At 42.6% G+C, this 14,968-nt stretch overlaps 1 protein-coding gene across 1 annotated transcript in view; it reads left to right on the top strand.

Moving 5' to 3' along the window:
• The window catches only part of si:ch211-132g1.7 (prostaglandin F2 receptor negative regulator), a 31,839-nt gene extending 22,485 nt beyond the window's left edge, over positions 1-9,354 (top strand). Inside the window, exons 12-15 of the mRNA XM_037264967.1 lie at positions 5,989-6,175; positions 6,447-6,565; positions 6,652-6,702; positions 7,246-9,354. Of these exons, the coding sequence (XP_037120862.1) occupies positions 5,989-6,175; positions 6,447-6,565; positions 6,652-6,702; positions 7,246-7,358 (470 nt within the window). The 3' untranslated portion in view covers positions 7,359-9,354. The remainder of the gene's footprint in view (positions 1-5,988; positions 6,176-6,446; positions 6,566-6,651; positions 6,703-7,245) is intronic.
• The last annotated feature ends 5,614 nt before the right edge of the window (positions 9,355-14,968 follow it).

The following is a 14,968-nucleotide window of genomic DNA, read 5'->3' as shown; positions in this document are numbered from 1 at the left end:
TTCAAGAAAAAACAAGCATCTCCTCTAATGAGAAGATCTCTAAAGTCAAAATAGAAATTTTGCTAATGTGAAAACAAACAAGTAAACTATTAAACACACCAGCGTGTCAATCGTAGGTTAGCTTAGCAATTAGCATAGCGTGTAGCTTATTAGCATGGCTTGTAGCTAATTCCCCGAATTTTCAACATCTTCCAAATTTCCTGAGACAAGAAAAAACAAATGCGCTTATTTGGAGTTTGGGTTTGATGTGGCCTGCCGCTACTTGCTAACTTGCCCTTTGCAAATGGAATGACTGGCATGTTCTGGCAGTCAGGCCAATGTGTGTTCAAGACGCACGGCAATCTTGTTTACCACTGCTAACGTCATCATTGAGAGATTTTGTTCTTCTTACTCTCTCTTATAAATTCTCTGCAGTGTCAATTTGTCTTTTCGGCTAATTCCCTGCTTTGTCACTTTGGCTTTGTTTCCACGGTGACTTTTAGAGACTTATCCTTCTGCATTGCAGCTCCATTAGGAATCGTTAACGCCACCTAACAGTGCAAACGGGAAGAATATGCAAAATAACATTTCAATTAGAAATGGACGAAGCAATGTACGTCGCTTCGACTATTTCCGCTATATTTCGTCAATCTGCGCTTGTCAGACTGATTTACTCCTATCATAATGTTAATCCAAACTCTGGTCGGGTTAATGGAATTTTGTCCACGTAAACGTCAGCTTTTCCATTTCATTTCCTATTTTTCTACATTTGTGAAAGTAGCGTTAGGCGATAAAAGCGCCGTGCATCTTGCGAGCCTTTTGGCTTTTCAAAGAACACTTCAAGATTAAAGTTAGAGGGGTTATTATCTCAATCCTCGCTATTTGCTGGATACTATTTCTTCCATCTCTTTTATAAGAAAGGTCCAAAAGGTGCAACTGCTGCTCCTCCATCTCTCCCTCCGATATGGCACCCGTGGAAAGGAAGCGAATAACATTCATTCGCCCTCAGTGCCGTTCTCCTAGCAGGTGATTAACACCTGCCAAATTGTTGCTTGAGAACGCCTCTGACGACCGCATCTTTGGCTCACAAAGTCTATCATCCCTCCTTTGGTTGCTTCTGCTGCTTTGACTCCTTCTCGCCTTCCTCTCCACTCTCACCAAATTACCCAGCTGTCTTTGCTAGGGCGACAGGCAGCCGTTAATTAGCCAATCTCACGCTCCGTTAGCCGGCCGGGGAGACGGGAACGAGCTAGCGAAAGAATAGCTGCTGATGTGGAGAGGCAGCGAATGAGGCAAAAGTGGAGGCCGCTAAACAGGCTGTTAAAGTGAACAGTGGTGAATAGCCCAGCCAGTAAATGGAGGAAGAGGAGGCTTGAGAACGCTGTGAAAAGTTGGGGGGGGAAAGAGCTTGTCGAGAGGGAGGGAAAGGAGGGGCAAAATTCGTCTCGTTGAGAGGGAAAAGACGAGTCCCACCAATACTTTTACCAGCATTGCGATAATGTCCAAAAAACTGCCATTCGGAAAATATTTGGTCCCGCTGCTGGAAGAGCTCCACGAACCTCAAAAGTGGGTGATTACATAAGCATCAAAAACCCCGGAAACAGATGGATGGATTCATTGACGCAACTTGGCACCTGTTAAATCATCACCGCTCATCTCAACCTGATTTACAGTAATCAGCTTTAATTCTGTTCACGCTGCAAAATGTCTCCCTTCACGTTAATGCAATATGTGCCACTTTATTTTTATTTTATTTTCAACCAAGGTGGCATAAACTGCTTTTCGGTACGCCGAGCCTTTGATTCAACTTTCATGCGCCTTCGGCTTTATTTATTCGTAATTCCAAAGCAATCTTACTAGTAAATTAAGAGCAAACAAAAGAAAGAAGAGTGACGACGCAATTAATTAAATACGTTCAGCGGATCCTGAACAGCAAGAAGAATGCAATGATTTTCGCTCCATTAGTCGCGTTGGGAAAGGAGGCTATAAGACTTTGAAGGAAGCCTCAAACAGCATATCAAAATATCAAATTCAACTCTTAGTTAAGCGGCCACATAGCGAGCAGACATGAAGCAGAATTCATCTACTGTAGATCTTTTTCAGCGCTCAGCAGTTAATGAGGGACGTATCGCCGCCCGGCAGCTTTGTTTCCGAGAGGCTAAATGGTGTTTTTATCTTTTTGTCGGGATTCCGCTCTGCCAGCGCCGCCCTGCTTTATGGCGCGGAGAACTCGCAGCCATTTTCATTATAAGCGTGTGTGGTAATTGTCGGCCTTTTGCGTGTCTGTGTTTGAATTTCAGGCAGTTTGGAGCCTCGGAGTTTTCTCCGGGGATTAATCGGGAGAAATCCAATCAGGCTGTTTTCATTTCCGCAGACAGCCATTTTAGTTTTATGAGCTCAGACGAGAGCCAGATAGTCAGTTAGAGGTGCGCCGGCGTTCTCACTTGCCATCACGACGCTGCTCCTTCTCCGCTTAATGAAGCCAGCGCATCACTTTAAAGCGTGTAATCAAGCTTCTGCACTTGAAGTTCTACTCTAACCGGGTTGACTGGACCCTCCTCTATTTTCTGCATCGCTCATCGGGCTTAAGATACACTACATCAGGGATGGGACTAAAAAAAAATGCTAGTTCAAATATGGCTAAAATAAAAAATTGTTTTGTACTTTTGCATGCTGAGCCCTTTTGGTACTGTGATGTCATTTTCAATTGCCAGCAAGCGGTAGTGCCAAAACAAAATGGCCGCCTCCTGAGATGGATAAAAATGGGAGGATTTTTCTGCTTCATTCAAAAACTCAATAGCATACTATTATAAAGATTTATTTTTTTTTAACTCAATTTTTTTGTGGTAAATGTCACCTCATACTCAAAGGCATGTTTTATTTATTTAGTTTTGAGTCCATATTATTGGGCTTCACTTTATATACGTACTTTGAAGGTACCATTTTTTTTTTTATGTTAAATGCCTGAGAAATGAATACTAATCTTAAGCAGACAAAACAAAATGATTTTTCGTATATTAATCAGTTATGTTGTACCTTCGGAGGTCATCATCAATCTGTAGGCGTACTCGTGATATGACAAAAAAAAAAATTCCCGCGCCAGATGTGTAAAAACAAAGCAATTGTTCAATCTACTTGAAACATTTGCACTTTTGCCCATTTACGGCACCAAAACAAGGTCACTGCTCACAATCGGCTTTCCATAGTACGGTTCATAAATTTCCAGCATATCAAATCGCTGTGGAAAAAGTCAGCGGGCAATGCATTCATCTTATCAACTCAGGAATGTGTGCGTTCATGTAGCAGGACCGACACGGTGGGTCCATATGGGGCCGCAGCAGTGAGTCAGCCTGCTGGATGACTCTCGGATAGACCTGGAGGAGGAAGTAGCGGTGCTCGAAGCTCAAGGTGTCCCCCCACCCCTCCCAAAATGACTCCCCACTGATGATTTTGGGGCTTGAGTGATAAACAAAATAATCTCTACACTCACTAAGTATTCCAAATCCTCCAGCTCCATCCGCCCCTTCTCGCTGCGCATTCTCAGTCATCGCCACTGTCAAGAACAAAGACGGTAGTGGATGGGGGAAGAGAAGACAAACTGCAAGAAAGCCCAAGCTTGCTAAATATAGCTCCATTCCTCGACCACGCTTGCCCTTCACCAAAAACAAGCAAGCTCACTTCATAGACCAGATCTGTGTTACCGTGTGAAATGTGTCTTTGATCACTAACAAGAAAGGCAGATAGTCATCTTTTCAAGAGTAGAACGTTTATATTTTCGGTAACGCATCGAAATACCTGACTTGAATTTTTTTGACGTACAAGCTGATACAACATGATTTTTGTGTTTGACTTGTGTGCAAACGTTTTAAATAAATAACAATTAGCAGTTTGGCACATTGTGAATATTTCTCAAAAGAACCTTCAAGCTACCAATTGAAGGGTACTGTCAAACAAAGCAGAGAATCACATGTAGTCAGTTAGCTTAATGCTAACCAAGAAGCAAATCACCACAGAAGGGCTAACAAAACAGTATTTGTGAAACTCTTCTTTGCTTGTCTTTGTGCTGTGTTGTACTGCCCCCTGGTGGCTATTACTCTATTATACTATTCTGTTTTGGGATGAGGTTGTAATATAAAATGTGGAAAACGTAAAACTGTGGATACTTTCTGGATACACTGTAGGTGGATGTCTGATCAAGATTAAGGTTTTTACATTTTGGGATTTCAGTCCGTTTATTGTAGAACTGTAGTTACTTTTTATGCATAAATGTGAAATGAAAAATTCACCTCCCTCCTTCACAGCCATTCTAGTGATGCTCTTGTTTTGTAATTTACAGCTACATTTATCTTCTGGTTTATTTTATCCTCTCAATGATAATCAATCCTGGCTCCATCTGTCAAGCGCATCCATTTATTGTGGCAGCTATACGAGTACACGGCACAATTGACTAAATAGGTGTCAAGACATTTTGTTGAGTGAGTGTTCAAGATAGCTCTCAGTCTGAAGAGCAAATCAAAGGCCAGTGTATGACGAGTACCGCCACTTTTTTTTTTTTCACAGCGCTTGAATTTGAAAGCCATTCAAAGGGCAAGTCAACCCTAAAGTTTTTATAATATGTTCAGTGCAGTGTTTTTATTAATGTTTCGTTTGTGAAATATGAATTTAAACAGGCAAAATCCACCTGTTTTCATCCATCGAAGGGGCGGCCATCTTGCCACTCTTGACTGAACATGACATCACAGTTGCCAGGTGTCGGGTCACAACCAATCACGGCTCACCACTCTACTGAAGCTGAGCCGTCATTGGTTGTTGAGACCTGGCAACTGTGATGTCATTTTCAGTTGACAGCAAGTGCCAAAATGGCCGCCCCCCTGTTATGGATAAAAACGGGTGAATTTTTCTGCTTAATTCATATTCCACAAACTCAATATTAACCAGAATGCTGTGTTTAGACTTGTAGGGGAAGGGCACATACAATAGATTGTAAAGAATAATTTGGGGGTTGATTTCCCCTTTAAGAAACAAACGTGGCGCGGAGCATTTGAGATGTGATTCATTACGTGGCTTCGGGTGACATCACTTTTTTCCTCATCATTATTCCTTTGCACCATTCTCTTCTCATCCACCTCGTTTCTTCATCCATCATTTTCTCGCCTAACACCCACTGTCTCTTAATAGTTTTCATCATTGTTTTGCCTTTTTTTTTTGCTCATGTTGTCGCTTGCAAATGCATTGTCTATTTGTCTCCAAAATGACAGAGGCTGCCGAAGGTGTCATCTCGTTCTTCGTGTCTGTGTTTGCATGTGTGTGTGTTTTTGCATGTTTGTGCATGCATCTTAGGCTGTGTGTGTGTACGCCAGTGTGTAGGAGGCACCACAGTGCTAATAGTTCCTGTCCCTGACACACTAATGACTAGTTTGTGCTCTTGCTCGCTCGCTCTCTCGCTCGCTCTCCCTCCCTTCTAGAAATAATTAGTTCCCCCCCCCCCCCCCCCCCCTCCTCCAACGATTACATCGATTATCATAATTCTCTCTCATCCCTGTTTGCCTCCATTTGTCATCAGCGGCATCCTTTTTCTTATGCTGCCTATCCATCACTTTTATTTCCCTCACTGGGAGAGGAGCAAAAAAAAAAAAAAACCCACGCCCCCCACGAACATGTTCATGATTAAGCTGCTCCGAAGACTCAGACGGATCTGTGCGTGTCAGTCGTCAGGGCTGCGTCCAAAATACCACAATGAGCTGCCGTTCTGAAACGTGACTCTTGCACGTAAATGTTTTTCTTAAGATGCATAAATAGCGCAGATCATGCCAGGTTTGACAGCATGTCTCCGCTTCGAGGGGGTTTTGAGGGATAACAGACACACCTGCCCTTTGAACAGGAAAGCCTGAGATTAAAAATCACCCTCATAAAAAATGGCCCTGTTCATTAGTAATCAATTTCACACGTCCGATTGAAACGTCAAGGTATGACGATGATTATAGACTTGCCTGCCTGTGTTTCTTTCAGATCACCTAGCCTATGAGGTTCGTTGGTTTTTCACACGACTTCGCGGAGGGCAGACGACAACGCAAGTAGCCAGCGTGGACCGCTTCGGGGTTGTGCGTAAAGAGGATCGCAACTCTTCCAGTGACGTTTCTATCGAACGTGAGGACACGCACTCGTACACGTTGAACGTCCACGGCGCCCATGACAGGTGAGTTGTCATCCGTGTTGGCGCACAAGTGGTTGTTTAAATGAAGGGTTTTAAGAAACGGCTAAAGTTAGGGTGTCGACCCCAATGTTGAACAGAGAGCGGCATCTAGAGGAGTCAAAAAATACAACAACTGCTTCATGAAGCAAATTCAAAGCTTCATTTAACCATCACTCATTTTCTTTTGTACATTTTGGTCATTGTCCTATCTGAGTCTTTTTTTCCCACCACCGCTTGTGATTTATAAACATCCCACCATGTTTTTGTCTTGTAGTGACAGCGGCGAGTACCACTGTGTGGCTACCCCCTGGTACCTGTCTGCCTCCACGGGAGCCTGGACCCAAGCCGGGGAGTTGACGTCTTCCAGAATCTTCCTGACAGTCCGATTTGCCGGTAAGGAGTGTGTGCACTCTTAATGTGACATTTTGCGTTCCAGACACAAATTCACCAATTCTTCTGCTTTCTTGTTTGCTTTGCAGTGTGGGAGTCCCTAAAGTTGCCCCTCTTGTATGGCGTTTCAGCATCAATAGGTAAAATCACATTCATACACGCTTGCCACAAACACACACAAAAAAAAAGCTCCTGTTGTTATTGTGCTGTGGCTTTCAGCGAGGCAAGAACGAGCCAGGCTGAAGTTTAGTAACGCAAATCAGTCAAATCTGCTTAGTTGGCAGTGGCGCCGCTCTCGCTGGATGCATTCCAAAATGCTGCAATACTAATAGAAATATTGCAGGCAGATGGAGAACAGTCTTCAGAAGAATTGTGTGTGTATTTTACGTGTAGTCTGCAGTACACATGAAATTGTCACAAGTCATAGCTTTGGGGGCTTTTTATCTCTGGTGTGTCGTGCGGGGACTTGCACATCAGTAAAACAAACAGAGCATCTTAAATTGAGTATATCCTTTTTTCCACATCAATTAGGTTTCGATGTGGCATTGCAATGTAGAACAATAAATAAGCGGCTCTGTTCATAAAAATTGCAAATATTGAGTCATTGGAAGGAACCACACAAAACAGCAGCAGGAATTCCTAAAAAATAAAGAGTCCCATTTGAGTTCTTGTACTTTCTGCAGGTGTGGGCCTCTTCTCGCTGGTCCTGGGCCTGGTTTGCGCCCAGTGCTGCTGCCGCGACATGGCGCACACTCCCCGCTCACGCAACAAATTGATGGACCTGGAGATGGACTGACAAATACTTTCCCCTGCGCCCTCCCACTACAGCGCCCCTAGGAAACAGCAAACGCCCAACAGACACACGCCCGTCAACGACTTGTGGGACACCCAGTTGTTTCCGAGTAGAGGACGTTGGGAGTAAAACGGGCGGCGGGCGCGTTTCCTTGGGGGCCCAATTCAAGCCAACCGAGTATCTCGAGAGGCATTTCAGCACTGCAGTGGAGGAGCAGGGAGTTGTTGTTCTTTTTTTTCTTTTTTACTTTTACAGGCACAGGAGATTTCACTGCCATGTGGGAACAAAGGACCACTTATCTACCAAACACTAACAAATGAAAAGCTCGGGTGCTGCCCTCGTGCAAACTACAGCCACATTTTGAATGCCATCAGAATGTGTTAGTTGGGCTTTGCCGGTTGCAAGTGGAAACTTCTTGTCAAATCCCGCGGCCGACCAACGTGGACTGTTCAGTCAGCCTGAGCCTCGTTTCGGCGGCGGTTCCGGAGCGGCCGGAGAAAGCCGTCTCCCCCCCCACCCCACCCCCGCCCCGCCCTTCCCCCCGCAAGAGGCATTGCACTAGCGACCCAGAGTGTTCCTTCCTACCTTAACGAATGGACGATAACTACCTTTTCTTCTCGGCTCTATTTTTTTTAAAATTAAGAGATTTTAAAAGTCGGACAGATTTTTATGCATCCCAAGGAGACATGCAGTGTGTGCGTGTGTGATGTCACTTATTGAGAAATATTTTGTGCGTTGTGTGCACAGTGCCAGTGTGCATGTTGTATTTTATAGCCCTCGGTGAGCAGCGGGAGATGTTTTCAGGGTTACATCAAACACTCCCAAAAGTTGCTGTCACTCCACTACTTGTAGTCATGTGTTCACCCCAAAACCCTTCTCCCCCAAAAATTCAGTGTTGCATTTAAATTTGCACCTTTTCAGATCATTACACCTTCCAACAATGAATGCATCCTCCATCTTTGCCCCGTGTAATCGAAGCAAGGTCAAACTGCCATATTTGTAGACCTTGTTGAGTGTTTTTTTAAAATCTTGCGTGGTGCCTTGAAATACGACCTGAATTTGTTCTCCGACCAAGCCAAACGCTCATCTAAAATCATATTTCCCCATTGAAATGAATGGGAATGGCATTAATCCGTGCCAGACCCACCCCTGAAAAGCAACAATTTGTGTATTTTTCAAAAAAAATAGCACTCTGCAATGTACTTTATAAAACCTATGATCATAATTCAACATAATGTAAAGAATTCAACGCTTTGCGTATCTTGATTAATTTATAGCAACTCTGTCTGGTGTGTGCAGCTTGGCCACTGGGGGGGCAATATAATTCAGTTCTGAAGACACAAACCAAGATGACCTTCACAACTGCTGTAAATGACCCAGTGAGCTCTTGTAATTGTTGTTGCTTTTTTTTTTTTTTGCACGGGATAAAGAATGCCTGTGAGTACTGTTTTAATGTCCGTCCACGTGTGTTCAAATATCCCGTCGGTGAGGTGAGTTGAGGTCATTGACACTATACAGCCTTCGTATGTGGAAAAACTCTCGTGGGATCGCTTGTATCTCAAGGCACCGCAGTAGTTGGATTGCACAAATGTAGCGAGGTTGCTTTTGATCAGTGTGTGCAGCTCTGATGGACTTTTATAGAGCTTTCAAGTAGTATTTCAAGCACGCAAAACTGGGAGGGGCAATATTATGTGGTCGTTCATTATTTTTTACCCTGAGCCAGAGTCCTCAGGGCCTGATTGACGGCGCCTGTGAAAGTGCAGCCCCACTATTCAAATGGAGCTCTTTACTGTACACTCGTATTCAAAATACATTTAAATATTCTGTGCCAAATTTAACAAATGACAAACTTCTCGTGTTCTGTCATTCTATTGCAATGAGATGTTTTTTTTTTGTTTTGTTTTTAATAAATAGATTTGTAAAAGGCGGATTTCCATTTTGTTGTCTAACTCCCCATTTGCCCCGACTTGCAGTTCTAATAAAAGTGGCTGCCTCTTGACGTGTGTGTTTTGTGTCGTGCGGACAAGATGGATTGGTGTGTAAATAAGGCGGTGGGTGTTGGCTAGTGTGTTTTGTACCCTGGCTCTGTCGAAAATGAGTTTTTCCAAAGGATCTGATGACGTGATCGTGAGCGCACACGATGTAAATGTGGGCCACTTTGGTTGTCGGCAAGCCATCAATCGTTTTGGAAGAACTTCAAAAAGTCGCCTCCACTGTTTTATAATTCAACACTGGGCTGCATCTTACTGTCTTCCATCTTCTTGTTAGTCTTGCGGGATTCATATTCTATGTTTATATTCTCTCATCCTCCATTTGTCTGCAGCTTCTCTCGCTAGCCTTCTGCACATCTTTCTTTGCCTCTCCTCTCAAGAGTTTTTTTTTTTACTCTCGATTGAAAATGCAGATGAGGTTGGGCCGTTCTCCCGGGCTTTGATTTTTTAGCACCTCTCCATCCATCCGGCTTGCTTTCATTTGCATTTCATGTGGAGAGAAGTGGGATCTGGTGGCGTTTTGGTACGCGTGCGCATGGTTCCTAGCCTGCTCTCCCAGGGTCCACTTGACCCACTTTCCCTGGTCCTGCTTTGTGTGCTCACTCCTGTCATGGATCATTTAGTAACGTGGTTTCGTTGCAATTTCAGCTGTTGTCTTTCTCAGCTCGTCGTGCTCACCTCCTGCGTCAGACATTCATAAGGAGAGCTGAGGACCTATGGAGTATTTCTCCGAGGAGTCCCCCCCCCCCCCCCCCCCAAACCAGGTGATGAAATTTCTTACAGGACTGAATGTTCACCCAAGTTGCATCTGCTCTATCATCATGTGGACTCTCCTCACTGGAAATAAAATGAAGCTTATCTAGTCAAGCAGATCTTCCTTGAATTTTATGTTCTGCTCAAACCAAATGTTACTTTGTGTCAGTTAAGATCTTTTCATCATGTTTTAGTTATGATGCCACAAAAGCAAGTGAACATTTACCTCAACTGAACTGAAAACAAGGAAAAAAACCTACTTTAATTTAGGAAAAAATAATTAGTGAGGTTAAATTCTGTGGATTATCTTTCAGTGATTTAACAAAGGCTAACGGCTAGCCTGCTAGCTAACATCAACGCTACAACACGCTATCTATTTCAGAGTCAAAAGAGCGCCTAAGTTTCATTAATTCAAGCAAAAAACAAAACAAACATTTAACCAGTCCTTCCATAATTGCGTTACCTGTTGAATTAGTCAGCATTCTATCTCACTTTTAACTTCACCAAACCTTTTTGACACCTGACTTATTTAAACTATAGTAGAGACGGCTAAAATCACCATTCAAGCGATTGAGACTCTTAAATTGCATCCAACCCACAGGTGTCAAACTCAAGGCCCGATACGGCCCGCCACATCATTTTATGTGGCCCGCGAAGGCAAATTGTGCATCAAATTCGTGTGTCATTACTAGAATTGCAAATTTTCCTCACTTTTAATATCTTTTCTTAAAAATATTTGACCAGTTTTTACTCGTCTGATTTGAAAACGAGTTATTTGTCAGTTCGTAGCTTTTACTGTATCTAATATGAGGTGCTCATACATTTATTTGGGTTGACAGTCAGAATGGCCCTCCGAAAGAAGCTATGACTACAATGCGGCCCGCCAAAAAAATGAGTTTGACACCCCTGCGGCTTAACCTCTTCTCTCTCTCTCTCTTGGGGTCCAGGAATCCAATTCTTTTTTTCTCTATTCCAAACATTCTACCTGTAGTTGGTTGGACCCTCTCAGAGCTGTCGCACACGCTCTCACCTCCATCCGGCATGCGCTAACCTTACATGGTTTGTTATGCACACGCGTGCACGTAAATAACTGGTGTGAATGAGTCTCAGTTGTCTCGCTGGCGTGCCGCCAGCTAATATCTCGCTGAGAGACTGGCCCGCAGCAACTGTTTTGCGCTCACGCTGCAAATACTGCTTACCTCATCTAACCAAGGGTTATTAATACTTGATGACGAATGCGTCTTGATCGGGGACTATGCTAATTGGCGCTCACGCTTGTTAGTACGACGGAAAATAAAAAAAACTAAAGCATCTGCATATGAGGAATTGATCCGACATCGTGGAATTAAGATGTCACAGTTGAATTCCGCCCTTTTTGCGGAGGTTACGCCGTCTCGACACGCACGTCCACGCTAATCACAACAGCTTTATTGACGTTAAAGCTATAATTCCGCAGTAGATTGCAGCTAATACTCCATAAGGGAAGCATTAATGGGAAAGGGGATGAGGAAAGTCACTTGAACTCGTACGCAGCTGTTAAGACTTCCGCAGTGCATGACCCCATGAACAACTTTGTAGAACCATGCAAAAATAAAGTAACCTCTTACTTTAAATGGGGCTAATCTCGTATGATCATGTTGTCAAGATGTTTCTCGATTTTCTGTAAATCTTGGTAGGGCCACCAAAAGTGGTTTATAACCCTAAAGCATGAAGACAGACCCTGACTTACCTGGACGACAAGACGGCTACACAGTCCGGCCCCTTGGCAACAAGTGATAACAATAATGGTGAGCTAAAAGAAAGGGGTAACAAATATGTGAGTAATATTTATGGATTTTTATTGTAATGACATTGGTGGTTGGATTATATGATCCATACTTTGGCACAATTATGTATTCTGAGTTGTTGGTATACGCTCGCTTGCAATAGAGCTAGCTTAAATGGCGTCGGGGCAAAATAGTCTTTGTCTTCGTCAAAGCTTTAGGATTAAGAGCAAGGAATGGGATTGGGTTTAGTCTTCTAAAACTAGTTCATAAAACTAAGACAAACCCGCTAAACTAACTATAGTTTGTGGATGAAAATACGTAGTAATTTCTCACATTGTAGTCAAATGACTACATGCATAGAAATCTATGCATGATAGAAACCCCCAAAAAAGTTTACTCAAGTATTAGCGACACACACACGGTGAACATTAGCTAACAATGCTAACTTTAGCCTGAAGCTAGCTAGTAGCCCATTAATGACCATAAATCTAGTTTTACACAAAACTCCTCGGGAACTTATAACTTATTTTCAAATGAACATTGACATGGTGAGCATGTATTATAATTTCCGACCATTTCTGTCCGTTCTCGAATCGTCTCATCGCTAAAAACTCACACATCTAGCTTTAATTCATCAAAGAGCCATTATTATCTCATCGTTATGTTATTATCTCATGACAAAAGGGTCATCAACTTAATTATTTCGCCATAGTTTGCGAAAACAACACAACTTTTGTGATAGTCTCATAAAATCAAGGGCAAAGAACGGAGGCGGGCGGGAATTGGCTGCTCGGACATAAAGTGTCTCCAATTTCAGCATGTTGGATTGTAAACGTGCTCATGAAATCCAGCTTGACCTGCCTCTGCCCTCGATCCGTGGAAGAGGCAGACATCTCATGGAATGGCGTGACTCTGGCTGAGAATAGACTGTGTCAGACTAGATATTAATTGAGTACTCGACAACACTGCCGATGACCTACAGAGCAACCCGTTAATAGACATCTAAACCTCCTTGAGTTTGGTCTTAATGTGGCACAAATACCAACCAGAATGGGACGCCATAGATAGTGTAGAGCTCCACCAGGGCCAAACAATTCATTAGTTACGGTAGAACACAAGAAGGTTCATTTGAATCACAGACATCAGAACTGATAAGCGCAATTTGGTTTATGCTTTGGAAAATACGAACAAAAATAAAATGGGATGTGTAACCTTGTCACGCTCACCATCTATGGAACAGCCAAAATGTGGATCAAGTCATCTTGAAAGTGCGGTGACGCCATCTTTGTGTTCATGCGGCCAGCGCACCATCAATCATGGGATTTCACGCTCACATAAACCCCGAGAGCGAAGCAATGTCGAGTAGGGAGCACGTCGACATCAAGCGCCAGCCCCAACGCCTCATAAAATACTGTATTCCATTACACACCCTTGGGTATATTGGCAAAAAATAAACAAGGTGGATTCAAATGGATCATGTATAACCTTAAAGCAGGGCGGACAAATAAAAGTCACCGCAACTGTTTAGGTTTTCAAACTCTGTCATGCCTGCTTTGCGATGAATTACCAGATGTGAACGTAAGCTAACGTTGGCCAGTCGCGTGGTTCTCCCCTTGTTTTTTTATGATACCTTACAAATCTCCTAAATCCCACTAAGTCGTTTGCACCACATAAGTCAGCAGGGTGGCAGAAACATTTCTATTCACATATTTAAAAAAACAAAAACAAATAACACTTTAAAGTGCCATATGCAAGTCCGTACAACAAACAAACAATAAACTGAAAAAAACAAGAACACAAAATAACAAATAAAATAAAAATCAGACATGTAGCCATGTAACACATAAAAGTAAGGGCAGTGCAAAGACTTTGCATAAACAAGGTAAAGTTTGATAGAAGCCAATTTATTTCCCATTTGTGAATTTTGTCATAAAAGGAAATAAATGTCTTGTAAATTTGACACAAAAATTGGAGTGTTTTTGTAATCATAAAAAATCTGCAAGATTTTCAGATTTGAAAAATCAAACGTCCCACTTTCCTGTCAACTGTCAATCAAATACTACTTCTATGACGTAGAAATATGGATGCTACTTTTGTATACTTTTCCCAGGCATTAACGAGATAACTAAATGCACATCACAATTGTGCCGCATAACCATTGATGTGAATGAAGATGCTTAAATTCAGACAATCTGGGGGCTGGACTATCCACGTTTTTAGCCACACCCCCAAATTAAAATCTAATTAGTCTTCAATGTGCATTTGAATCCACATTCTTGCCGCAAAATGTCATTTGGAGAACGCGAGAAGCATCATCTTGAATATTAAACATGGCTTGTTCTCTTCTTTTTGGGTGGTATTCATCAAAAGAAATGTCAAAGTGAACGGAAACATATGTCAACTTCCTTTTTGTCCCGACTGCTTCGTGTTCTCTTGGGTCAAATTCCAACAATGGACGAGTTGTGCCTGCAGCCATATTTCCAATTAATTTTTCCATTGTGCGTGCAGGATTTTATTCCTCCCTCCAAAAGTGCTGCCGAGTTTTACAATTCAGAGGCTATTGGATTGCGTTCTGTTCTGCTGTCCTGATTCCTGACCAGTCAGTCCACCACCTTCTTTTCAGTTTGACCCTCCAGAAAAGTTGGTTTCTGTTGCTTTTTAGCTTTTTTTTCCCTCCCTCGGCTGTCATCTGGAGGTGATGCAAAGATATAGACCGATGGAAGGAAGTATATTTCCGTCTCTCAGGTTACAGAAATAACCAATTCACATGTACGGATCAATATGCGTGATAAACACAAATCCAAACAACTTCACAGCTGGTTCAGACTTTAAGATTTCGAAATATGATCGTATTTGATAATTTTAATTTAAACATCTATTTTAGGTCTATACCGAGACCAATTTTAGACGTCTAAATTAGGTCTATACATAGACCAGACGTCTAATAGATGTCTATGGCTGACAGGACTATATTCACTACACAACACACAAACATGCACACAGCATTTACATGACGATAGTGTTACTTCAACTCAAGAAATGTAAAAAAAAAAAAAAAAAAGGACGGGTTGCTCGTTCCCTGTCGTGCATCTGACAAGCTTTC

This window comes from Syngnathus acus, chromosome 2, assembly GCF_901709675.1.
Source record: "Syngnathus acus chromosome 2, fSynAcu1.2, whole genome shotgun sequence".
Classification (NCBI taxonomy): Eukaryota; Metazoa; Chordata; class Actinopteri; order Syngnathiformes; family Syngnathidae; genus Syngnathus; species Syngnathus acus.
This window is presented reverse-complemented; position numbering and strand designations above follow the sequence as displayed.